At 41.8% G+C, this 26,781-nt stretch overlaps 1 protein-coding gene across 10 annotated transcripts in view; it reads left to right on the forward strand.

Annotated features, from left to right (window-relative positions):
• Positions 1-808: 808 nt before the first annotated feature.
• CADM1 (cell adhesion molecule 1) overlaps positions 809-26,781 on the forward strand; it is a 334,280-nt gene continuing 308,307 nt past the window's right edge. For 6 of the 10 annotated variants that reach the window (XM_019647440.1, XM_019647431.1, XM_019647433.1 and 3 more), the window contains exon 1: positions 809-1,070. In XM_019647440.1, coding sequence (XP_019502985.1) covers positions 938-1,070 — 133 coding nt within the window. In that variant the 5' untranslated portion in view covers positions 809-937. The remainder of the gene's footprint in view (positions 1,071-26,781) is intronic. The other 4 variants (XM_019647430.1, XM_019647432.1, XM_019647436.1 and 1 more) reach the window with 1 other exon arrangement.

Below are 26,781 nucleotides of genomic sequence, written 5' to 3' on the forward strand. Positions count from 1 at the left end.
CTCGCCCTCTCCCTCGCCCAAACTCCACCCGAAGCCTTGACCGAATATTTTTTTTGTTGAGTATGTGTAATCATGAGTAAATATTAAATGTAAAATATTTAATATTACATATGGTCACATATATTATATTAATATGACATAATGTGACATATGGTCACATATATATATATTAAAGCCAGGAAGGAAACCTTCAGTAAGCTGGGGGGCCTGATCCAATCCCCCCTCGAGCTACCTTTCCTGAGAATCTACCATAACGACACCGACTCGAAAAATCCCAGAGCCGGACTCGCGCTCCTTTCTCCCAACTATGCCCATGTCTACCGCTAGGTTAGCTCCGCCGGACGTGCTAAGCACGCATGCACTTCTTCCAGATTGTTTTGTCAATCCGGGGACCTGCACTCTCCCTCTCGAACAGCCCCCGTTTCCCGAAGATCTATTCCTTCGGTGCAAGGTGAGTGATGGAAAATTGCAACGTCTGGTTTCCAGGCCAGATGCACTCGGTGTATCGGGCAAGGGAAACCTCCAAGGGAGGTTCTTCAGTAGTCGGTCTGATATAGCGTTTGCTATAAACATTCCTAATAAAGGTGTACGGGAAGCTAGACCTGTCCCCCTGGAGCCCAAGCCTCCACGCGCCAGGGGCCTGGGAGAACACTTTTTCCTAGAACACCGAGAAGCGAAAAAGAATTTTAACATAAACATATTTGCATACGCTCCTCCCCTTAGCCCCGCCCCTAGGTGGCGCGGGCGCGCCGCCGAACGCCAGCGCCAGGGGGCGGGATGGGGGAGGGGGCGAGTCCTCGGAGAGCCGGGTTGGGCTGGCGGCGCTGTGATTGGTCTGTCAGGGCTCCGCCCCCAGCGCATGTAATTAGCATCTCATTAGTTGTCCGCACGGGCTCCGGAGGAAGCCTCCGCCGCCAGTCTGAGGCAGGTGCCCGACATGGCGAGTGCAGTGCTGCCGAGCGGATCCCAGTGTGCGGCAGCGGCGGCGGTGGCGGCGGCGGCGGCGCCTCCCGGGCTCCGGCTCCGGCTCCTGCTGTTGCTCCTCTCCGCCGCGGCACTGATCCCCACAGGTAGGTGCGGGCACCAGCCATTTGGCCCCCTAAATCTCCTAAGGCACCCCAGCAGCCGTAGCCATGGAGGGGGAAAACGTTTCCATGACAACCTTCCCCCACTTCCTAAATCCAAAGCGGAGGGAGTGTCGAGCGGAAACTCAGGGCTGAGATGGAAGGAGCTGAGGGGATTGGTAATTCCCTTCTCCCTTGCCCAGCTGGATGTGAATTAGTGCCCTTAGGGATGGCTGCACCCACACCTTTCTTCCCGGCTTGGCGCGGAGTGGTGTGAGAATGGGGGGCCCAAGGGCTAGAGAATATGGGGGAAGGGGGTCGATCGAAGGCACCCTCCGAACCGTCCAGACCCTCCCAAACTCGCTGTTGTCCCCGTAACTTGCAGGTCCTCGCGTCTCCAGGGCTGTCCATTCGCAACCACCTCTCCAGCGGGCCCCCCAATTCTCCATCCCCGAAGCCTTCCCATGGCTGATTAGCAGCCGCCTACAGCGTGATTTCTCACTGGTCCACAGGACATCCCTAGACTTGTCTGATCGCTTCTGCTCTCCCCGCGCTCAGCCTTTCCCTCCTGTCCCCCGAACTGCGCGCCCCTAGTGCTCCCTCCAGTCGGACCGCGGTCCCTCCGCCTGGCTGCAGGTCTCCTTGGCCCGGCTCCAGGTAGGGAAAGTTCCCTGGGCCCGGCCCCGTGGGGGGCGGTTGCTGTCGCTGCCTCTGCGGGAAGGAGCCGGGAGCCGGCAGCCCGCCTACCCCCACGGCGCTCTCCGCCGCGAGTGGGGACACCGGATTTTCAGGCTGCCTGTCCTTTCGACAACGCGGGGGTGGTGGAGGGAGCGTTCGCGGCCTCTGCGGCCAGGCGGGCACCCTGTGGGCCTCCGGGCGCCCCCTGTGTGCAGAGCTGTCTTGGGAATTTGGCCAGTGGAGGCTTTGCACGCCCGGCGCCTTCCCCGAAGACACTGAGCACTGGGCAGGAACACGCTGTGTCGCTGCCCGTGTGCCGGGCGCGTTGGCGCGGTCGGGAAAGAAGAGGGCAGTGTTTGCTTTTGCTAACAAAAGGGAGCTGGAGCTCTTCCCCAGCGGAGAGGCCGGCGGTGCTGCACCCTGCCTCGGGTTCCCGCCACCGCCGAGCTCAGCGGCGGCGCGGTGTCCCCACGCCCCTGGGCCCCTGCAGCGGGCGCCGGGCGGGAAGCCGAAAGCGAGAGGCACGGGGCCACCGGGGAGGGGGGAGGTGCAGGAGGGAATGCAGCAGGGCTCGGCGCCTGCAGAGCCCCTCCTTGCAGCTCCGGAGCTGCAGGACCCGAGAGCAACAAGTGGCGGAGGACAGCAAGAGCTCAGCCCCCACCTGCAGAGCCCCCGGCCCGGGCGGGCGCAACGCTGGGGCCACCGTGCTGCTCCCGGGCGTCTCTCAGCTTGGGCTGTGCCTTTTGTTTACACGCTAGAGGACACACAGTTACGTAAACACCGCAGGAGACACGCTGTAGGAAATGGGGATGTCTGGGGGGTGCTAGCTTTGGATTTGGGGAATGCCGGGTTGGTTGCTTCCCCCCAAAACAGGCTTGCAAACGAGCTCGGATTGGGGAACATATTGGAGACGTATATAGAGGTGGGAATCTGGCAGCAGCTTCAGTTCCAGAGCTGAGGATTTTTTCTTTCATGCCACGGTCTGTCTCCGGATGTTGTTTATATGTTTTTCCTCTGTGAATTCTTAATTTATGAGTTACGAGATAATTGGGTTCAACCGATGCCGATGTGGTTACAACTTCATCTCGGGTTATGTTTCTGACTGGATGGGTTCAATAAAGTGTTCCTGAAAGAGATCCCTCGTGCTGCTGCATTGTAAAAAGCGCCAGTGTCAGTTAAACGTGAGCGTGAGTAAAGGCACGGTAACGGGCGCATAATAGAGGCAACAATAGACTTGTATTGGCTGTAAGAAAAAAAAAAAAGACAAGAAAAAGGAGAGGGAGAAGCGCTGGTCGGTAATATTGTCTTTCGACTAAAAATGGGAGCGGTGCAATGCCGCTTGGCAGCAGAGTAGGATTAGATTATACCTCCCCTTTCAATCTTGCTCATTGAAGACACCAGGTAGTAGCCACGGTACTTACTATATTTGTCACTATCTCGCAGTAAGAAGTTGCCTTCCCAGCGAGGGATATATGCTGACTTAGAAAGGAGCGGTCTGGAACTTAACCGTGCATGTCAAAGCTACAAGAAAATTCTGTTGCCAGTTACCATGGAAGCAGCTTCTTGCTCTTGTGTACATCCCTGTTTGTACGCTGGTTATCAGATTGTGTTCAAATTAGGAAGTAATTGGGTTTGATTTGTAGTGAGGGGATGAGATGATTTTCTTTAAAAATTTTTTCTCTTAATGCAGTGTGTGTGTGTGTGTGTGTGTGTGTGTGTGGTGTGTGTGATCAGTTTGAGAAGGGGTCTTGGTCTAGCCCCAGGTCCTAGACCACCAGGTGGGCACGGGATGACTTTTCTTCCTCAGTCCTCTTTAAGCTGTTTCAGAGGCCACCGGTTCCCAATCCCAGGGTTAGAGAAACCTGTAGGAGCTGCCTTCTAACTTCAGTAGGCTTGTTTCATTTATATCCCTGCTGGGATAGCGATCTAGGGCCATTGAGCAGTAGGTTCTGGTTCTGTCTTCCTCTGTAACTGAATCCATCCATCCCCTAGAGAAAAATCTCCCAGCCCTCCTGTGGTGTTTGGATGAAATGAATGTTACTGAAATGCAGCTAAAATGGGGTTTTCTAAGCTTACTCCAGTGTAAATCATGCCTGTTATGTGTTAGGTGCATGCATGATGTTTCTGATCTCTAGTCTGCCAGTGATGGGTCACCTTCCTCTTACCATTTTCCACGTTACAGAGGATGGCTGATGGGTGGGGGTTTGTGGCGGTGCTGGGAAGCTTAGGGGCTGAGTTTTGCTTGCCTTGGCCTGTTGGGGCTTGAGTTCCCCGGGGATAGGGACTTTACAAAAGTACCGCCCTGCTATTGTTGCCTTTCCTTGCATCAAATTGAATAGCCACAGGAGGGACTTGCACATGTCTGTGATAGCTTTGATAAAATATCCCTCATTAATGCCACTTTATATTTACAGTGTGTCACTGGAGACGCACAAGGCTTCATTTAGTGACTTGTGTGACGAGACAAGCTTGCATTATTTGCCTGGGACATTTTGGAGGAACAAGAGACCCATTGAGCAATCTTTTGAAATGAACAAATACGGAAAAAGGGAGGAATAAAAGAGGAGGCAGTTCTCTGGAACAAAGAGCTTTATTCATATGGATGTTGTACATGCTTTATCCAGTTTTCCCTAATCGCCCTCCTGATAAGGGGGAGTGGGACCTGGAAGAAGCCAGTAGGCAGGACACTTGCTTCCTCTCTTACTTCCTGACTTCGTATTCTTATCCGAGTTGGTGCTCAACTCCCTGACTGCTCATCTGCTTCCACTCCTTCTCAAACTCCAGAAGGTAACAGGTTCCTGGGTGTAAAAGGGATATTTTCAAATCCTTTCTCCTAGCTCTGAATTTCAACAGAAGAAAATTCTAGCTACCTGTTGAGATTGATGGTGGTTGGAGGATATATTTATTGGTTGAAGGCAAAGCGATGTCATTTTTCTATGATGAATCAAGAAGTGGTTGATAGTGAATGTCAGATTGGTAAGATGTCTTGTAATTATAAATATTAGCCTTGCTATTTATTTTCAAAGAAATGCCGTGAAAACTAAAATCCAAAGTTTTCATTGTAATTAATGGTGCTCTTGAAGTTTTTAGTGCCTTTTCCCCACACTTGATCCATTTTGGACCCCCACGTAAGTGAAATATTATTCCTTGGCCTATACTGCTAATGATTTTTAGGCTTTCAACAATTGATAATATTGCTGTGAATATAAACTCATTCTGTGGGTTTCTGTATGTGACATTTTAATGCCTAATCAGCCACTTAGAATTTACATTTTAAAAATGGTTTTGTGTGCGTGTGTGTTTAACAAAAGGCCCATTTTTATGTGGGTGAATCTCTTAAATTGGGCCACACTAATCGATGCTATGATTTGAATGGAAATTTACCAGCATATGAAGAAAATTTAAAAGAAATAAATCCAAAGGACTCAAATGCTATATATCTCTTTCTTGGGAAGAATAGTACTGACCATTATGCTGGGCATTTTTATTTTAAACTGAAAATCCAGCACGGAAAGGAGAAATCACACAGCGACATCTGTTGCAGAATTGAAAATTTGCTGCTTTGAGTTGGAAGCAATTAGTCCCATATAAGCACCTAATGGAATCAGTTACTGTGTGTGTGAGTATATGCATGTGTGTGTTCTTGTACAAATGTGTATGTACACACATATCTATATGCACACATAAAAACTCACACAATACGATATTCATATTCGCATTTAAAAAGTATTTAACAGAAAGTGTACCTACCATCTTAGTTTTCAAGCTCTTTTGCTTGATATACCTGTTGAGGAATTAGAGATTCTTATAATCATGGAATTTTTAAAAGGGGAAAGATATTAGAAATCATTTGGTGAAACCCCCATTATTTTGCAGTGAGTCAGCTAAAGCCAGAGAAGGAAGGACCTTACTTACCTGAACTGAAGCTAAGTTAGCTGTGCATCCTAGATGGGGAGCAGGTCCAGGACCCTTGATGTCCAGCCAGTGAACCTTCTGTTGCACCTCCCAGCAGGGATGCCCAGTGAGGGATATGGATCATGAGCAGACAATCTCTTGGCTAGGAATAGTTTGTATTCTGAAGGCAGCAAGATTAATTGTTGTTCTAGGCAATAAACCCATGGATCAGAGGAGTGACCTCTTGGAAAAAAAGACCAGTTCTTGGTGAGGTTGTCTTTGGTTTTGACAAATGATTCTGAAACCTCTGGACTTTATTTGGCAGCCACAACATGAATGTCGTCCAAAGCACCTTCATAGGTGAGAGCTCTGGATTTGTGTCGCTGTAATAAGTCAAATGCGTGAAAACTAGGTTTCAGAAGCCTCAGCTTTAGATTTTTAAGCTTTTGACTTGCTTTTTTGAAGGATCAATATTAACAGTAGAACTCTTTCCACATAACTAAGGAAAAAAGGAAGGGTCCTGAAGACAAGAACAAGAGCACGTCTTGATTTTCTTACCAGGTACTTGTCCCTTTTCATCAAGCAGAGAAAAAGCTGAGTATAATGTTTCTTTTTAAAGAAAAAAATTATTTTATTTTTGCGAGATGACTTTTTTTATGTTGATCATATTTTCTTTATTTTTCCATTTTGTTATAGAAATTTTCAAATATATACAAAAGCAGAAAGAATGATGTAATTAACCCTGTGTGTAAATCACTCAGTTCAGTAATTATCCACCCACGGTCAGTCCATCCTCTGTGCACTTCCTCCCCTTCCCAGATTATTTCAGACAAATCCTGGACATCCTATCATTTCTTCGGTAATTTACTTTAGAACGAGTCTCTGTAAGATACAGTCCCCTCCCCCCCCCATTCTCATGATCATAGTGTCACTAGCTGAATGTACATCTTCTCAACTGGTAAACAGAATTTTTGCCCCTAGCCTTGCTTTTTACTAAGGAAGGTAGAGTGAAAGCTTGTTACGCTGGGTAAAAAGCACAGGCAGAAACCAGAGAAGCCAGAGCGTGATTAGTGCCTGCACTGAGGAGACCTTTTCCTGTGGTTTGGTTTATTTTGAGCAGGGTTTTGCTTGGATCGGATAAGATGAGTTTCATTGTTGTGTAAATACGGTTGTGTAAATATGCAGTAATTGTAGCTAATCCTTCAACTGTGGTTGTGCTATGGAAAGCACCCATGATGAAATTGGCCATTTCCAGTTGTTCTGCTAATGAAGATGCTCCACCCGAGGACTTCTGTAGGCAAGGCAATTTTAGTTTGATGGCTGTAAGATAGATACCTCATATATAGATTTGTCTTTAAATGCCTCCATCGTACATAAATGCCTTTGCATTTTTTGAATATAGGGCTTAAAAGAAAAAAAATTTCCCTTTCCCATTTTTAACTGGCTTAGTACTAATTTCAGCCTGTATTCTGTAACTGAAGCGATCACAAAATGTCTTCTGCGCCATGGGAAACCCATGCAACAAGCTGTAAGTAGTTGGGCCTTATTTTTATAGGATAGGGTCATAGGGTAGGGAGAGAAAAGGTTACTATTTTTACATTTCAATACTTGCACCACTGATTTAAAATATAAATTTATAATTTTAGCTAGAAATGTTGAAATTCTTCAGTGTTAATTTCTGAGCTTCTTTGGTTTTTCAGAAAATAGGCTGGTTCCCTTTTCCAAGATTCCTGAAATGTGTGTGTGTGTGTGTGTGTGTGTGTGTGTGTGTGTGTTAAGAGGTTCTTTCTCAAATGTATTTAATGTGGGCTATAAATCTGAAGCATTTGGTTTTTTTGGTTTCCAGCCAAACAAGCAATTACACATGAGATGATTTTGAGGGGTCTGAGCAGCCCTGGCCAGGTAAAAACCCGCTTCCTACGCCCCTCTTCTGAGCTGGCCACAGCACAGGAAAAGCACAAAGAAATGCCTACGTTCACCGTTCACCGTTTGGGGAGCGCCACCAAAATCGAATAAACAGCCTTTGTTTGGAAACCATCAATGAAGGAAGGAACCCACTGGAATGTTTGTAATTACAAGTGGCACCTCCTTGTTTAAATTTCAGAAGCCACAGTTTCTTTTTCAGAGATTTAAATTGAAGGCTGTAGCCAGCAGCTGCTGTTGTGGTTAATGGGCAGTTTTCTCTTTGAAGATCTTCCAGTGCTGGTTCTGAAAAGCTTTCGTGCAGTTGGCCTTGAACTAGGGTTAGAAGAAAAGGAGATGGAGGTATTTATGTACATGCGTAGCAAAAGTGATGTGTGGCCGTTATTATTACTCAAAAGAGAAACTTGTCCTCAAGGTTGAGAAAAAAACAGACACTAAGAAAATCTGTTATGACTGACAGGCATCTTGAATCTCTTAAGAGTTTTATGGGGTGGGAAATTCCTTTTTCTCTTAGTAGGTATTTTGCTGGAATATCGTCATTTGACCCAACATTTTGATCTAGATATTTCAGAAATGTTAAATAGGTTTGAAATGAAAGTGCTGTGATAGATATTTAAATGCTACTCAGTGTTTGAAGTTGATATTCCAGTGACATGGACTTTTAAAAATGCCTAGAATAAGTATCTCACTCTTGGCAGTCTTCCTTGATAGGGTAGGCACTCTAATTCCTCTTCAGCTATCCAGCACTGGACTGCAGTGTCAGGTTGGAATTAAGTTATTAGGTCCCTGGGGGTGGGGGGGTGGGGAGAAAGGAATCTGCCTAAAAACCAAGGGTTCACCTGCCCCATATCTCCCCTTGTCTCTGCCATATCTCCACTTGGCTAGGGTTAACCTAAAAAGTTAACATGTCAAAATGAACCTTTCATCTTTTCTGTCACAGGTGTCAACTTTTCTCGAAATCAGCATTATTGCATATGACACTATCGTCATCCTGGTCTCTGAGGCCCCTAAATTTGGAGTCTTTTTTCCCTTCTTAGCTTTCACTCTTGGACTGAAATAAAACGGGCTGATTGTTTCTCTGACATTCTCTGGAAGCCTCATCGTCCTTCCTCTCCAAACCATGTTTTACTAGCAGACGCTTCCTAGCCAATTCTGTTGACCCAAGCCTCTGCTAGTCAGAATATATTTTCTACCTACCGCAAATCTAATTCTTTTCTGGACAGGATCACGACCCCTCCCTTTCAGAAAAACCTAATCTTAAATTCTTGCTTCTTGCATGAGATTCAAAATCCACACTGTTTTGTCTTTAGGTTGTTCCTTCCTCAATCGCTCTCTCCCTCCCTCTCTAATTGCCCTCATTTCTTACTACTTTTCAGCCAAATCCTGGTGGGACTGGAAGACTGATGATGATTCTCCATTGAAATAGAGGAAGGACGTGGTTCCACTGATCAGGCTTCTGCTGGTTGCCTTTGCATAAAACTGCTCTCTTATCTGTTTTTCTCTTAACTGTTTTGGTTTATAGATGTAGGACAGCTGCTTCTCCTTGCCTACCGTGAGAATAAACATCTTCCCTCCGCGCATCTTTCAGTTTAATTAACACGTGCTTATCTAAAATATACCCCAACATAGACATTTCTTTTTCTGCTTTACAGGTGTATACAGGAGTATGTTTCTTTACAGTAAGCCAAAGCGTGTGGATATTATGGCCATTATTTTAATGAAAATTTAAAACTTTAGAATGCTGAAAGTGTACTGCACTTGTTTGGTGGTCCGTGTTTGAATAAGGGCAGAATACAAACTGGCAAAGTAAGACTTTCAGACAAAAAGGTAAGTCCTTTAGGAGCGGGAAGACTTCAGAAGGGTCAGAGTCAGAGGGACTCGTCTGGAGTTGCTGACTTGGCATAATTGAGATTAGCCCCGGTTAAGATGATCCAAAATATACCGCCTTAGAATGTTTAGTGCTCATGTTTCGTATGTCTAGTTACTATAAAGTACCTAGCTGGGGAGCCAGAAGGGAAGTGTGCCAAAATCCAGGCCTTTATTAGCCAGCGTTTTCAAATAGTTTGGACTTTGGGAGCAGTGCTTTCTAACTAAACTCGGTCTTCTCCAGCATCACGGCCGATCGCATTTTAGTTAATAACGTTGTGGGTGAATTGTCACTGGCTTAAGAAAGAAATAAAACCTTTGTTTCTCAGTCTAACTGCTGAACTTGTTATCTTAAGGATCTTTTCAAAACCTTTATCCGGCAATAATACCTGCCACAGTTCTTGCCTTATTTTTATTCTTGTTTGGCATCCTTCCTCTGCAGTGTTCAGTTTTTGATAGTAGAAGGTTATGTAGCACGATGATCCAGTGAAAGGAAAACTTGATTATCATAGAGTATTTTGGGACAGTCTTGGAGAAAAGGTTGTATGTCAAAGTGTGGTATGTATTTGGCCTTTGCTGAAGGTGCCTGTGGGGTAAGCTAAGCCACCCAAACCTTACTATAAGTCATCAGCTTGATTCTTCTGTATAGGAAAGGAACATTGCTTCATTTCTCTTGCAGAAACCCTTACTTAAACAACGAAAACTTCAAAGGGAGAGGAAAAACCCAAGTTAATTTAGTACTAAATTACTGCTCAAATGGTTTTATCTCTTAAAAGGTTCAAGTAGAGATTAGCTTAAATAACACCGAACTTCACTTTTTCTTGTGCATATCTTGTGAGCACACATCATTGTGAGGAGACCTGTTTCCTTTTTAGTATGATTAGTAATCACATGAATGTTAGTTGCTGTTGGTTTCCCTTTTCTGATGCAAATCTCTTTATATCTGAGCTAGGCTGGCCAGCAGAATACCCAGTTTAGGTTACAGAATGGTAAAACCTAGTGCTTTACTCATGAGTTAGAAACAGCAAAAACAACGTACCTTACAGTATTGTGTTATAGTATATGTGGCTTTTATTAAAACAGATACTACTTGATAATAGGTGTTACGTTTCTGGCTACCACTACTGATCCCGCCTGTAAGTCCCTAACATGTTTGAGAATACTGAAAAATACTATGCTAAAAGGGTTAATGCAAGATGAACTCAACTCTCTCTAAGTTGAAACTGAAGAACAACCTGGAGTTGAATGTTTTTTGGAAGTAAATGGAATCATCCAGTATTCTTGGAGAAACTGACGGTGATTATCTCAAATTTTTAACACAGGGAGGACTATTATTTTACCTAGCCTCCTATATTTTATATACTATATTTAAATAAAGAACTTGTATTTCTGTAGCTAATACATAAGGCACTTCATAGAAAAAATGAGAATTTAAAAATGATTTTTAAATTGAGTATCTGCTTTTATACCAGGCACTGTGTTAAGTGCATTCATAGTTGGGTTGGTTGATTCCTGTCTTCCAGAAGGTTACAGTCTACTGGGGGTGCCAAAAAAATGTATATAAGTGTATACTTTGGTCAACGTTGCTCAGGCAGTAGTCGTTTGTCGTAATCAGAAGTATCTGGACGCTGATGGTAACCACTCTGAGCATCTCTTGTAATTGCAGAAGTCAAACGTGACTTGTATTCATCTTTTGTTATCAGTGTATATTGAGTATTACAATTTTAATACAGTTTTCCTTTCTTAAAATATGTATACATGTTTTTGGCACCCTCTGTATTTTCTTTTTCAACTTTTATTTTGAAAAATTTGAAAACCACTGGATAGTTGAAAGAAAAATACAGTGAATGTATGTATATTTTTTCCCTAATTTCAACTGTTAAAATTTCACCCATTTGCTTTATCTCTAGCTGTCAATAAAGTTTATACAAATTTTTGTCTGAACCATGTGAAAGCAAGTTACAGGCATAATGAGTGACACTTCACCTTTGAATATTTCAGCTCATAGCTCCCGAGAATAAGGACATTTACCTACGCAACCTGAGTACCATTATTCCATTCAAGAAATTTAACATTGATTCAGTAATATTATCTAGTATCTAGTCCATATTCAAATTTCCATCGTTGTTTCATTAATATTCTTTATGTTTCTTTGTCCTCCCTGATCTAGAATCCGTTAGTTCACACATTGGATTTGGTTTTCATCTCTCTTTCTCTCTCAATTTAGACCTGTTCCCCTGCTCCCCACCTTTTATTTTAAGTTTTTTTTTGTTTTTGTTTTTTTTAAGGAGGCATTTACATTTTGATGAGTTCATGGCATTGTCTTTCATGGCATTGACATTTTGATGAGTTCAGGCCCGCTGTTTTACAGAATGTCCTACAGTTCTACAGATTGTTTGGTTGTTTCCTTATAGTTTGATTTGGATTACAATCATAGGCAAGTACACTGCATAGCTGATGTTGCTACCCTCTTATAGCATCATATTAAAAGGGACGTAAAATCAGTTTTCGTTCTATTATTGGTGATGGTAAGCTTGATCCCTAGATTAACAATATAAGTTTAGTTATTTATTTTACATGGGTTTACAGATTTCTCTATTTATGTTCCTTTGTAATTAATACGTAATTTGTGGGCTATACTGAGACTGAAGATATCCTGTTCTCCAACCAACACTTCATCTAGTATTTTTAGCAGCATTGATAAACTTTGTCTGAATCAAATACTACATTGGTGGTTAGAAAATTGTGATTTTTCTAATTCTGTTATTCCCCTGCATTGGGTGGAGGCATTCTTGCATAAAGAAAAGCTTGTCTTTCCTCCTCTCCTTTTCCTTTTTTTTTTTTTTTAATCACAGTGGACTGATAGATTAAAAAAATTTCAGTGTGCTATATTTCATTACCGTCAAACTTGGCCAGTGGGAACCCCTTTAGTCTGGCTCTATTGATGTATCTCTTAATTTTTGAGTACTTTCTTATTTTATGTCACAAGAAGATGTCTAAGCTTATCTTGTATTTTCCCTCCCCCAGACCTGGAATCAGCTATTTCTACAAGGTGTCCTGGTTCCTTTCAGTGGGGGAGTGCTATTTAGATACCAAAGAGGTGTGCTTATTGCTATTGATTTGTCGTTTCAGTGGACAGAGCTAGGGGATTACCTATCTATCTATCTAAAATATGAAATACATATTTATTATTATAAATAAATAAATAAATTTATTTTTCTTTTTATATAGATTTATCTATATACTTTTTTTTTTTGTAAGTTTTTATTGGGGAAGGGGAACATTGTGTTTTTCCAGGACCCATCAGCTTCAAGTCAAGTTGTTGCCCTTCAAATCTTCGTTGTGGAGGGCGCAAGCTCAACTCCAAGTCCAGTAGCTGCTTTCAATCTAGTTGTTGGGGGGGGAGGGCGCAGTACACCATCCCATGCAGAAGTCGAACAGGCAACCTTGTTGTTAAGAGCACGCTCTCTAACCAATTGAGTGATCCAGCTGCCCATCAGCAGCTCGTGGCTGCTCAGCTCAAGGTGCTGTTGTTCAATCTTAGTTGTGGGTTGGCATAGCCCACCATCCCATGTGGGAGTCCCACTGGTAACCTTGTTGTTAAGAGCAAGTGCTCTCACCAGCTGAGCCATTCAGCTTCCTGTTAGCAGCTCAGCGGTAGCTCAGCTCGGGCGCAGCTCACTGGCCCACGTGGGAATCGAACCGGCGACTCGATTACTCAGAGCTCACATTCTAATCAACTGCTCCACCTGGCCGGCCCCTTGTCTATATACTTTTATTCATTTAAGTCATGAGTTCATACTGATGCCGTCAGTTCCAGTCTAATACTCCAAGGTTCTTTTTCTCCTTCCCCCTCCCACTCCTTATTTGCATCTTTATCATCCCATGGTGAGAACCTGGTTTCCCAGCCACACCAATGTCTTAAAATTGATACAGGATAGTTTGGAATTCCTCCACCAAGACCACTGTAGACAAATCTACCATGTAAAGCTCAAGATTTTTTGTCAGTTTTATTATGTTTTTTTAAATTATTTATTTTTTTCCAGTTACACTTGACAGTATTATTTTATATTAGTTTCAGGTGGACAGCTTAGTGGTTAGACATTTATATAATTCATGCAGTGATCTCCAATTAGTCTAGTACCTGGCACTATAGAGGGTGTCAAAAAATGTATTCACATTTTAAGAAAGGAAAAACTATTAAAATTGTAATACTCAATATATACCAATAACAAAAAATAAAGCCATGTTTGACTTTGCAATTACAAGAGGTGCTCAAAATGGCTACCAACAGCGTCCAGACACTTCCGATTACGGTGAACTGCTTGAGCAATGTTGACCGAAGTGTCCACTTGTATACAATTTTTTGCTCTCCCCCCCCCGCCCTGGTATTTCTTCCAGATTGTCCAGTTTGTTGGCCTGTACTGTATTTTGCTATGTATGTGCACACCCATGATTTTTCGCCAAAATTTTCAAGGAAAAAAAATCTTTCATTTTAATTGTTCAATTCAAATTTTTGTTTTACATTTAGGTACTTTTTTTTGTATTATAAAGGAATTTTAGCATTTATTTTTTAATGTTATAGTACAAGAAATTTTATGCAACAAATAATTACAAAACACAAGAACAGATACAAGGTACAAGAAATTTTATGTACCAGTAACAAATTTATGATATTTACGTATCGTAGACGACCAAGAACTTCTCTGTTGTAAGTTCATAGTAAGTTCAACAAAACCGATTATCGTATTCCCGAGTATAATTTTGCATACAGATATTGTTATTGCTTTCCAGAGTTATACTTTTAACTCATAAGCATAAATAAAAGAATTAAAAACATTTATATAGATACAGAATTAGTACTACCCATGTATAATGTGCATCCTTATTTTTCCCTCACAAAGATGGGTAAAGTGCACATTATATACAGCAAAATACAATAATTGTTCATAATATTTTCTTATAATCCTTTGTAGTTTTGTGGTATCATTCTCTTTCATTCCTAATTTAATTTTTTATTTATTTGGGTCCTCACTTTTTTTTCTTAATGAATCTGGTTAAAGGTTTATCAATTTTGTTTATCTTTTCAAAGAATCAGCTCTTGGTTTCATTAATCTTTTGTATTTTTTTAGACTGTATTTTGTTTATTTCTGTTCTGTTCTTTAATATTTCCTTTCTTCACTCTCTTTGGGCTTTGTTTGCTGTTCTTTTTCTAGATCCTTTAAGTGTAGGGTTAGATTGTTTACTTGAGATTTTCTTGTTTCTTGAGGTAGGCCTGTATTGCTATGAATTTCTCTCTTGGAACTGTTTTTTCTGTGTCTCACAGATTTGAGGTTGTGATTTCATTTTAATTTGTCTCAATGTGTCTTGATTTCTTCCTTTGTCTCATTGTTGACCCATTCAGTGTTCAATAGCATGTTATTTAGCCTCCGTGTGTTTGTGTGTTTTTTAGGTTTTTTTCCTTGTAATTGATTTCTAGTTTCAAGCCATTGTAGTCAGAGAAGATGCTTTATATGAATTCAGCCTTCTTAAATTTATTGAGACTTTTTTTGTGGCCTAACATGTGGTCTATCTTGGAAAATGTTTCATGTGAACTTGAAAAGAATGTATATTCAGCTGCTTTGGGGTGAAATGCTCAAAAAATATCAATTAAATCCTTCTGGTCTAGTGTGTCATTTAAGGCCACTGTTTTCTTATTGATTTTTTTGTCTGGAACAGGGGTTGGCAAACTGCCGCTCGCGAGCCACATGCGGCTCTTTGGGTACGTTCCGTCTCAAAAGTTTGCCGACCCCTGGAAGAGCCAATCCTCTCCCTCACAACAATTTAAAAATTATTCGAGAGCCATAAGTATATTTTTACATAATCACCATTATGTGAATAATATCCTGTAAAAATTTTATAAATGAAACTATGATAGTTTTATTTTCATCTTCAATTTTACTTCAGAGCCACAGTACGCGAGCCTCAGTTTGCTGACCTCTGGCGGCTCTTCCGTCTCAAAAGTTTGCTGACCCCTGGTCTGGAAGATCTGTCCATTGATGTCGGGGTGTTGAAGTTCCCTACTATGATGGTATTAGTGTTCATCTCTCCCTTTATGTCAGTCAATATTTGCTTTATATATTTAGGTGCTCCTATGTTAGGTGCATAGATGTTTAATGGGGTTATATTCTCTTGTTGGATTGTTCCCGTTATCATTATGTAATGTCTCTCTTTGTCTCTTGTTATAGCCTTTGTTTTAAAGTCTATTTTGTCTGGTATAAGTTATACCAGCGGTTCTCAACCTGTGGGTCGCGACCCCTTTGGGGGTCGAACGACCCTTTCACAGGGGTTGCCTAAGACCATCAGAAAACAAAAAGATACTTACATTACGATTCATAACAGTAGCAAAATTACAGTTACAGAGTAGCAACGAAAATAATTTTATGATTGGGGGTCACTACAACATGAGGAACTGTATTAAGGGGTTGCGGCATTAGGAAGGTTGAGAACCGCTGAGTTATACTATCCCAGCTGTTCTTTATTTTTGTTTGCATTCACATGAAATTTTTTTTTTAATTTTTTTAATTGAGGAATTGGGGAAGGGGAACAGTGTTGGGAAATTGTGGAAGGGGAACAGCCAAGTTGTTGTCCTTCAATCTTAGTTGTGGAGGGCGCACCTAGCTCAGCTGTAAGTCCAGTCACCATCTGGTTTCCCGTTGGCAGCTCAGGGCAGATCAGCTCAAGGTGCCGTGTTCAATCTTAGGTGCGGGTGGGCGTAGTCCACCATCTCATGTGGAAATCAAACCGGCAACTTTGTTGTTAGGAACACGTGCTCTCACCAGCTGAGCCATCCTGCCACCTGTTGGCAGCTCAGCTCGGACGCAGCTCACTGGCCCATGTGGGAATCGAACCGGCAACCCTGTTGCTCAGAGCTTGCACTCTTAACCAACTGAGCCACTCAGCCAGCCCCCATGAAATATTTTTTTCCATCCCTTTACTTTCAGGCTATGTGTGTCTTTTGATCTGAAGTGGGTCTCTTGTAAATGGCATACGTGTGTGTCTTGTTGTTGTTGTTGTTTTTTAATCTATTTAGCTACCCTATGTCTTTTGATTGGAGCATTTCATTCATTTACATTTAAAGTGATTATAGATAGCTACATAGTTTATTGCCTTTTTAAATTCATATTTATCTTCTGTTTTTCTCCCCTTCTTTTCCAAGAAGTCCCTTTAATATTTTTTGTAAAACTGGTTTGGTGGTGATGAATTCCTTTAGCATTTTCTTGTCTGGAAAGGTCTTTATCCCTCCAGTTTTAAATGATAGCCTTGCTGGGTAGAGTAGTCTTGGTTGTAGGTCCTTGCTTTTCATCACTTTTAATACTTTGTGCCAATCACTTCTGGCCTGCAAAGTTTCTGTTGAGAAAGCATCTGACAATCTTATGGGGGCTCCCTTGTAAGTAACTAGTTGCCTTTCTCTTGCTGCTTTTAGGATTCTCTCTTTGTGTTTAATCTTTACAACTTTAATTATAGTGTGTTTTTGTTTGCGCCTGTTTGGGTTCATCTTGTTTGGGACTTTCTGTGCTTTCTGGACTTCTGTGTCTATTTCCTTAGTTAGTCAGGTTAGGAAAATTTCCAGTCACTATTTCTTCAAATAGTTTCTCAATCCCATCCTTGAAGAGGACGTCTGGGATTTTTGGAGCCTCCTATTTCACCCAGGTCAGAATCCCCGTTGTTTTTCCCAGCCAGATGTGGTGAGGGCTGCGCTTCCCGACACACTTTAGGCTGGGAAAACCCGTGTGGGTCTTGGGTCCCTTGCTCCTCCAGGTTGGACCTCTGTGGCCTCCACATCCCCCCCCGATTCTCAGTGGTCACACGCAGGTGCAGGGCTGGCCCGTTTCATATCTCCACCCCTCCTACCGGTCTCTACGTGGCTTCTTGTTTATATCTGTAGTCATAGGACTGCTGTTCAATTAGAATTCAGGCGGTTCTCCAGGTTGACGGTTCTATAATTTAGTTGTAGTTGTAATACGGTCACCAGAGAAGGCAAGCACAGCACTGATCCAATCCACCATCTTGGGTCCTCCTCATATTTCCTTTTTGGCCTATTTTAAATAGATCCCACTGAGGGCAGACAGAGTACACAAATCACAAGGCTCAAAAATCAAAACTATGTAAAGAAGTCTTCCTTCCTGTACTTCCTGGCTCATTCCCATCCACCCTCCTATAATAGCCAATTTCATTCCTTTCTCATATATCATTTCTATTTGTCCTTTTGAAAAAAGAATAGGTAGTGTTTTGTTTTTTTCTCCATACTTTCCACAATGTATGTTAATATTTGCCTGTACTCTGTCTTCTTATTTGAGAAATCCTGGGTTCTCATATTTATTTTGATGATTTGCCTCCATTTAGGTTTTTTTTTTATTATCTTCATATTTCTTTCATTTCTTCCTTCTGGGGTATTAGTTCTACTTGGGCAATTGGAAGAATTCTGTATCTATTTTTTCATTTAATTCACCAAATTACTTGCAAGGGGTTGTCTCATTATCAGCTTTTAGAACTCTAATTCTTAGTAGAACTTGTTTGTTCTCTCATAATAGATGAAGAGCTATCAACATGCCTCAGTTTTTCATGGCCTGAAGGACTGACTTTTAGTGTGTTTGTTCATACTTGGTTGTTGGGTAATTGTTAGATTTAGACTGCCAGCCCAGATAAGAGAACCTCTTTTCTTTTATTTAATCACTCTGTAGTTCTAGGATGGCTGGACTTTGAGTCATAGCTAAGGCCATATTAGTACTTTAGAGTTGAAGCAACAAATGAAGAAACTTATCTCTGAGGTCATCTGCTCCTCTTTGCCTCAGTTATCCTCAGAGATTTTTCTTAAAGTTAAGATATAGTCTCAGGAGAGACATGGTGAACATAGGGAAATTTAAACCTCAAGGTAACAGTTTTCCTGCACGGTAATAAAGATATGTGTGGAGTCAGTGGCTACAGGATCAAAAAGTAGATCAGAGCAGTCGGATCAAACATGAGAAATAGCTTGTTGCTGTGTTTTAAAAAAATGAGATGGGTAAAGCAGTCTGTTTTGTGGAGATGTTTCCACTATTTGTGTGACTGTATAGTTGGTGCTAAATAAGATTATGGCAAATTTAAGCATATAAAGTTAATTGCCTACTACTGATCTGGTTCTAAAAAAAGATTTTCTGTTGGTCTTACATGGAACATCAGAGAAATTTTATATGCAGGCAAAGAGAAAGAGTTTGCTAATATTACCTTTTAATTTAGGAGAAGTTTGGATAGTGTTCTTTCGTGAATATAGAGGTGGAACCCACTCTAACCAGAGTTTATTGCTATAATATTTTAAAAATGCATTAGTGACACTGATGTATCTGTGATCTTGTAAAGGCATTTTTGAAGGGACGGGTAGCCAGCCTTTTTTCTCACTGTCCTAAGTGATGTCTGCTCAATAATTCCAACTTCCTGACAGTACCGGGAGGAGGAGAAGAACCTATCATAACTTGTTTTTTATGGCCTATTCCTAAAGGGTTCCCTTCATATTCCCATTTTTAGGCTTCTCTTTTCCCTGCCTAAGGCCTGCATCCAGCCTAGACTGCATTTGGTGTTTTAAATGCTATGAATTATGGGGAATCGTAGCATTTTATTGAAGCTTCCCTTGTAGCTGTATAGCTCAGTATTGTCTTATGTTACACAGCTTGCATTTCTTAGGCATTGTGTGTGGATTATGGCAATTAGTTGAGGTTTTGAATGGAACGACATATCTTCCACATGCCATCTTCCCTTTGCTGGTAGACATTTTTTCAAAGATTGCCTTCTTAAGAAATCCTTCAAGATAGAGGCATTAAAAACCTTCCTTTCCACCATAAATCTTGGTAAGTATATCTTTATCAGCGTGACCTACTGTCAAGTAAATGATTTGATAGCAATATTCAAGAAAAATTGTATCTTTGAGATACAAATTTTGTCAGTGTGTTAAATATAGTATTTGATTGGTATTCCCCAAGAAAAAGAAGAGATTAGTTAATCAATTTCTTCTAGAATTAGGTGGGTAATGTTTCAAGCATACTATTTAAAAACAATTGCTTCTAGGTCCTATTGGCAGGATTGCTTATTTCATTATTCTGGTCATTTACATGAAAACAAGTTGATGATTTTTAAAATAACCACTCCATTCAGTTTTCTTTTCCTCTTAAAATGTTATTCATTAAGTATTATATTCCATTCATGCAGTAGCATGAATCAGGCCTAGAAAGTTAGCATTTCAGGCTAAAGTATAGCAGAAGTTTTCTTCACCTTTTTTAAACCAAATATATATCCCATTTTCATATTAACTTACCTATGATCACATCTCTTTATCCTTGTTTCAGAAGGTGAGTGCATACAGAGTTATACTTTAATAGAACATTTTTCAAGATTTTAGGATTTTTTTAAGATGAGGTCATCACCTTAAAGATTTTGACCTGAACTTTTCATGAACTAAAGGAGCAAGAAAAACATAGACTTAAAAAAAAAAAAAAGATGAATACTCGTATATAATCTACTTACAATGGAATAACTGATAAGAGTTACATTCATTTTATAACATATATCTGGTGGTAGTTCCTAAAGCACTCTACTGTTTCAAGAAGAGAAGACCCACATTTACTACATATTGGGTCTCCATAGGATCTCCTTTTAACAAAGTTTTTAACTCTTTTGGAAAAGGTTTGAAAACCAAAGGCCTAAACAGAATGCGTCCTTCAGGTTCAAAACAAGACTGGTGAGAATGATGCCCAGTGTATGAGCGCACATCAGGGCTGAGGCCAAAGCCACAGGCAGTAACACTGAATGCTCAGTTGCCTCGCATTTCCTCTCTTCACATTCTCTGTGGGGTCCCTGAAGATGTGACTGTGGCCACAACAAAGAACTGGATAAGGAGCTGAGATCACTGTCATCTCTGTTTTTCCATCAGAGGGATATAAAGGAGTTAGCAAAAATGGAATTGGAGTGTCTAGAAGGCTTTTCATGTAAATGAAGTCTTGAAAACATGAGGAAGATTTCCACAGAGAAAGAGATGGGAAAAAAGGACATCAGTCCAGGTTGAGGGAGAAGGAAAGCTAAAATGGCTAGTGAGAGATGGGATTGCCAAAAGACAACTGTGGAAAAACTTGGAATGCCAAGTTCAGATTTAATTTAAGAGGTCATTGGGAACTATTGAAGAGATTTTGAAGAGTGAAGTAACATCAGATTGGTGCTTTAGGAATGTGAAACTGGCAATGGTTTGTGATTAGATTAGAAATGAGAGATTGGCTAGGGGTATAAATAGTTGAAATAACTAGGACAGTGGAGGAACAATGGAGGTAGAGTTGATTGGATGCGGTGGCTGACTGGAGAATAGGAAAATTGAGAAACAATAAAAACTGGAAATGAAGGTGTGCTTTGATTTTTGAACTTGAGTGGCTTAGGAGAATGGTTATTCCAATGAACAGAAATAAAAATATATGGTGGGTTTAGTAAGGGAAAACAGTGAACTTGGTTTTGGATATGTTAAACATGAGCTACCATTAGAACTCGGTGGACATATGTAGAAGGTCGTTTGAAATGTGCTGGAGTTTGAGAGAGACGTTCAGAGTAGAGCTAGAGATGAGATTTGAAGTCATCTGTAAAGAGTTGATAGCTGAGTTTCTATATTATGCATTGATTCAGCCATTTATTTGATACACATGTATTGAAATGCCCAGTGTATGCCAAACATTGTCTTAGGTGCTGGAGATGAGAGGAGTATGAGAGGTCCAGAAGGGATGGTGCGTAGAGGTAGAACTTTAAGGAATGTGTGTTTTTAGGGGACAACGTAAGGAACTCTGATGGAAACCAGGAAAGAAGAGTCAGAGGATTGGGGATTAAAATGGAAGGAGCATGGAGGGTGGGGGGGGTGAGGGCTGCGCTTCCCGACACACTTTAGGCTGGGAAAACCCGTGTGGGTCTTGGGTCCCTTGCTCCTCCAGGTTGGACCTCTGTGGCCTCCANAGGGTTGATATGGAATGGGATGGAAATCTGTTAACTCAATTGTTGAAGAGTCAGGAAGTGGGGAGGATCCTCTTCGAAGTGAATGAACTCGAGGAATAGATTGCGTAAGAGGGAAATGAGTTAACCGCCAGTCACACAGCTAGGATGTGGCAACGCTGGAACCAGATTCCAGATCTTTGTACTGGAGTGGACTACAATGAGCCCAGTTCTCATTGTAGTATACCAGCACACCAAATTGTGCCTTGACCATGGCATAGGGAACTGTGGAGAACCTGTTTAGCCTGTCCACATTATTTACAATGTTTAATTAAGATTCTTGAGGTTGTGGTATTGAATACAGAGCAAATGAATGAACATCCCAACTGTCCTTGTATTTCATGTAATGAACGACAACTTTGGCAGGCTGAAGCGTGGAGGGAGGATGGATGGAAGCTGTCGTTTTTTTTCCTGGAAGTGTGTTTCTTTAACAACTCCTACCAGAGAACAAAAACAAATCCTGGTGTAGCACAGGGAGCACATTCAGGAAGGCAGGAAGAATCTAGGTCAACTTACTAGCAACTCCTATTCTTTAGGTAGATTAATGATTGCCACCCTGTTTTTCAACATGCTGTGCAAAGTCCGCAAGGACTGTGCATGGTTCCTTAGCGAATATTAGTCAGCAGGGGGTCATGAATTAAATTGATGTGTGGGAGCATTTTGATTTACAGTTGAGTAGTGAGAATGTAGCTCAGGCCTAATATGGCAACCTGCTGAGTTGTAGTCTGCATTTCCTTAACTCTTCCATGTAAAAGATGCATCCTTGTGGAAATTTTGCATATTATCTTTAGAACATGATCAGTCTTTTCCTATAGGTAACATGGTCAGAAAGTAGCCCAGTTCAGCAGTAGAGCTCTGAAACTTGAGCTAGCTAGTCTAGCATATTTAGCATCTTTTTGTCCACATATGCCTCTCCAGTGCTGATCAATAGATCTTTCTGTGATGGTGGAAATATGTCTATATCTGTGTTGTCCGATATAGTAGCCACTAGCCTTATGTGACTATGGAGCACCAGAAATGTGCCTAGTGCAACTGAGGCGCTGCATTTTAAATTTTATTTAGTTTTAATTATTTTAAATTTAAATAGACATATATGACTGGTAGCTACCATATTGCATGGCATAGCTTTAGACTAAAAGGTAAGATGCCAAATTCTAATGCTTATCAATAGCATTAACTGGTGAGAGGAAGTTGGAAGAGAGGTTGGGTTTAGGGTATTGACATTCATTCCAAATTCAGTCGATTTGCATTGAATCTGGGACTCAGCTATTATGGGCATCCAAATCGTGCATTTTTCTCTACTTTTCATGTCTAAAACCTTCTGGGATATCTTAATTGTCCTTTCTTCATTTGAAGAATTATCCCTTTTGGCCTTAGAGGGGTATAGCTCATCTAGTGCACAGATTAATAGCTCTAGCTTTGTCCTTAGAAAGCTAAATCTTGAAGGTTATTGTTACATGACTGTAGTGCCGTATGCCAATTCACATTGTTATCTTTTTTTTTTTTGGGATGCAGAAAGTGAGTGAAATCTGAAAAAAACATTATTCATTTTAAATAGTTTTGACTGCCAGGTTAATGTGACTCTTAAGTGGAGCTTCATGAGGTCTGGCCATAGTAACTGCTTTTAACTTGATTTAAAGTTCTTAAACATTCTGAATTGCTTCACCTAATCTTTTTATACTGAACGTACAATTTTCAGGCTCTTTTTTATTTTCAAATCCATAACTGACAGCTGCTCAACACCTCATTCAAATAGTTTTAAGAGTTTTAGAGAAAAGTTGAGACAGACTGGATTTACTGACATCAGTTGGATTGAGATATTATGGATTTAAAGATGATAGAGAATGAGAAAGAAAAATATGAAATAATTATTGCATGTTCACTCCTCACCCAATGACAGTGACTTGAAGTCTAATAACTAACAACGGAGAGGAAGCACAAGGACACTTGAGTTAACTTTCAAAACTTAACATAAGAAATGAGTATCCCATTTGAAAACAAATTTTATGTGTGGTCCCATTTGTTTTATTACATTTTAAACAATGTTGATGCACAGAAATGCATATATACAAAAACCTTACAGTAAACTTTTTCTACAGATCTATGAGACTGTAAGCTCCTTGAAGGAGCTAATTTTTTAAGGGAGTCTGTGATGTCTAGTGCACAGCAAATATTTCTCAAAGGAAATTGACCATTTTGTAAGAGAAACCAGGTCATAACACCTTCCACGTCTACTTCTCATGACAACTGAAACTACCCTGTGACTCAGTTCAAGGAGGTCCCTGTGCTATAGTGAATACAGGGTAACTTCAGGGTGTAGTGTTTGTCCAAGAGTTAAAATTAATGTAATTATAAATTTTGTTCTCCGCCTTTTAATTCATTTTGAATAAATGCTGTATGCATCTCTCTCTCTCTCTCTCCCCCTCCTCCTCTCCCTCCCTCCCTCCCTCCCTCTCTCTCTCCCTTCCTCTCTCTGTTTGTGGATGTCTATCACCTACTATGTTCTTGACATTGTGGTAAGTACTAGATTTACAAAGATGAACTATATAGGGTCTCTTCCCTCCAGGGATTTGTATTTTATTTTATTTTATTTTATTTATTTTTTTTTAAAGATTTTTATTGGGGAATTGGGGGGATGGGAACAGTGCTGGGGAATTGGGGGAAGGGGAACAGACAAGTTGCTGTCGTTTTGTTCTTCAATCTAGTTGTGGAGGATGTTGCTTCACTGGCCCAAGTTGGCACCATCATTGCGCTCTTCTCTGGCGAGGCAGATCAGTCGCCAGCTTCTGGACGGCCGCTCACTGCGGCTGCTGGCCGCTCACGCTGGCTGCTGGCCACACATGGTAGCCCATGGCAATCCACTGCCACAGGGACTGCAGCCCACGCCGTCACCAGCGACTCAGGGCAGCCCAGCTCCAGGTTGAGCTGTTGTTCAGCATCTTAGCTGTAGAGGGCAGTGTCACTGGCCCTCATATGTGGGATCCGAACCGGGGCCCTCTGGCATCCCAAACGAGTTCTTAACCATCGCGCCACTCGGCCGGCCCCAGGGATTTGTATTTTAGACTCTTGTGCGGGAGATGGAAAAAAGCAATGCCATGTGCCAAAAACTGTAATAGTCATAGCTTGGGGGTGCTGCAGAAGCACAGACAAGAATGACCTAAATCAGTCTGGAGACTTTGAGTCAGGAAAGACTTTCAGGAGATCCCTTGAGTTGGGTCTTGAAAGATAGTTATTGGGAGATAGCCATACAGATGGCATTAGGAGTTTTTCCAGGTAGAGAGATAATGTGTGGACAGATATGGAAGCATAAGAAGCGTGGGGGATTCTGGGAATTGCAAATCATTTGGCATGGCTGAGGGAAAAGCCTTTGTGGGAGCAGCACAAGGTGAAGCTGGAGAAGGTACACAGGAGTCAGATTATGAAGGACAAACTTGGTAATAATGAAGAATTTGGGCTTTATCCCATGGAGCGTGTCATGGGGGGAGGGGGTGGAGGAGGGGGTGGAGAATCAGATTGGCTGTATGGAATCGATTGGGAGAATTAGAGATTACAGATAGGAGAATAGTTAGGGAGAAACTGTGTAAGACTAGCTGAGATTGTGAGTATCTTGACTAAGACGCTATGCAATTTGGGAAGAAGTTGGTCTCAGGATACATTTGAGGGTAGAATTTCATGACTGACGGTGAGAATGAAAAGAGGAGGACTCTAGGTTAATGACGAAGTTCTGGCTTAGCTACCTAGGTTGGTGATAGGTTCACTAACCAAGAGATGGAGTTTTAGAAGGTGGACAGTGTTGGGCATTAAGGCTTTGCGGAAGTTGCGGCACATCTAGGTGGAGATATCTTGCAGCGCTCGACAGCACTTGTTTGGAGCCATGGTCATGGATGAGATCTCCTAAGAATGTGTATGTTAAGTAAGAAGAGAAGAAAAGCTTAGAACAGAACTTCAGGGAACATCATTACAGGTGGGTAGAAGAAGACAAACCAGTGAAAGGAGTAAAGAAGGAACTGTCAGAAATTTGGAGGAACATGAGCAAAAGCCTTTTTGTCTTGAGATCCAAGAAAGTAGAGAGCTCTAAGAAAGGGAGTGTCAAATACCACAGGGAGATCAGTAAGATAAAGGAGGCCATTCATGGACAGAGCACTTATGCATTTGTAGGGGCCAATCTGCATAATAATTTCAGTGCTGGATGAGTATGGAAATCAAATGGAAGGGGTGGAGCAAATGGGGAGTGCAGAATACAAAGAGGGAGTATAATCAAGTATTTTAAGAGACTTGGCTTGGTGAGGGTAAGGCAGGAGAGAAAGGAGGTGCACAGAAGGCCGTGTAGAACTGAGGGAAATTTTATATATATTTTAAGTTAGGGGGACTTGAGAAGGTTTATATATATCAAAAATAAGATGTAGGGGCAAGCCAAGTGGCTCAGTTGGTTAAGAGCTCGCTCAAGAGTGTGAGCTCTGAGCAACAGCGGTTCAATGCCCGGCCCGAGCTAAGCTGCCGCTGAGCTGCCAACAGGTGGCAGGATGGCTCAGCTAAAAAAAAAAAAAAAAGATGCAGTACAGAAGAATATTAAAGATAAGGAAGGGAGAGTTGCTCACTGACTGAGCAAGGGCTATGGTGAGGCCCATGAGGAGGCGATTGTAGAGGAGAGACCGTTTTTCCCCCTGAGATGAAGGTAAGGGGAAAGGCTTTGAGGACAGGGGTAGATGTAAGTTAGATTGTATGCGGGAGGGCTGTGGGCCTGCAGGAGGGAGGTCCCCCCTGGGAAAGCAGGAACCCATTTTATACCTGCTGACTGTCCATGGAGTTGTGGGGGGTGGGAAGCAGGAGGGACAGATGTGAAGGCATTTCAGACCCCGTGCAGGAACTCGGGTTATAGATCGCCCAGCTGAAGTTGGAAACCATGTGGTAATGACCAAAGTCCCCGTGGCTGCTGCAGATTGGCCTCCTTGGCCAGCTGAGTGAATGCTCTTTTTCCCCAGGTAGATTCTTTGCTCCTGACGTATCCTCGATACTTTCTTCCCTTTCAGAGGGGAAAGCAGATCAGTATATCCTGGACATTTAGAGCTGAAGGGACTTTAGGGATCACGCAGACTAACCACCTCATCTTGTAAATGAGGAAACTGAGGCTCAGAAAAGTGAAGTGACTTAGTCAAGTAAACCCAAAGCCAGGACTAAGCCCCAGGACTTTCTTTTCTGTACCCTTTGTGCCCCGTTGATAAGGATTATGGATGAATCCCATTCATTGTAAATGCTCTGAATATCCTGTTTTGGACCCTAGGAATCCTAAACCATTTTCTTCTTCAACTCGTTTCCCCCTCTG

The sequence above is a fragment of the Hipposideros armiger genome, unplaced genomic scaffold (assembly GCF_001890085.2).
Source record: "Hipposideros armiger isolate ML-2016 unplaced genomic scaffold, ASM189008v1 scaffold_111, whole genome shotgun sequence".
Taxonomy (NCBI): domain Eukaryota; kingdom Metazoa; phylum Chordata; class Mammalia; order Chiroptera; family Hipposideridae; genus Hipposideros; species Hipposideros armiger.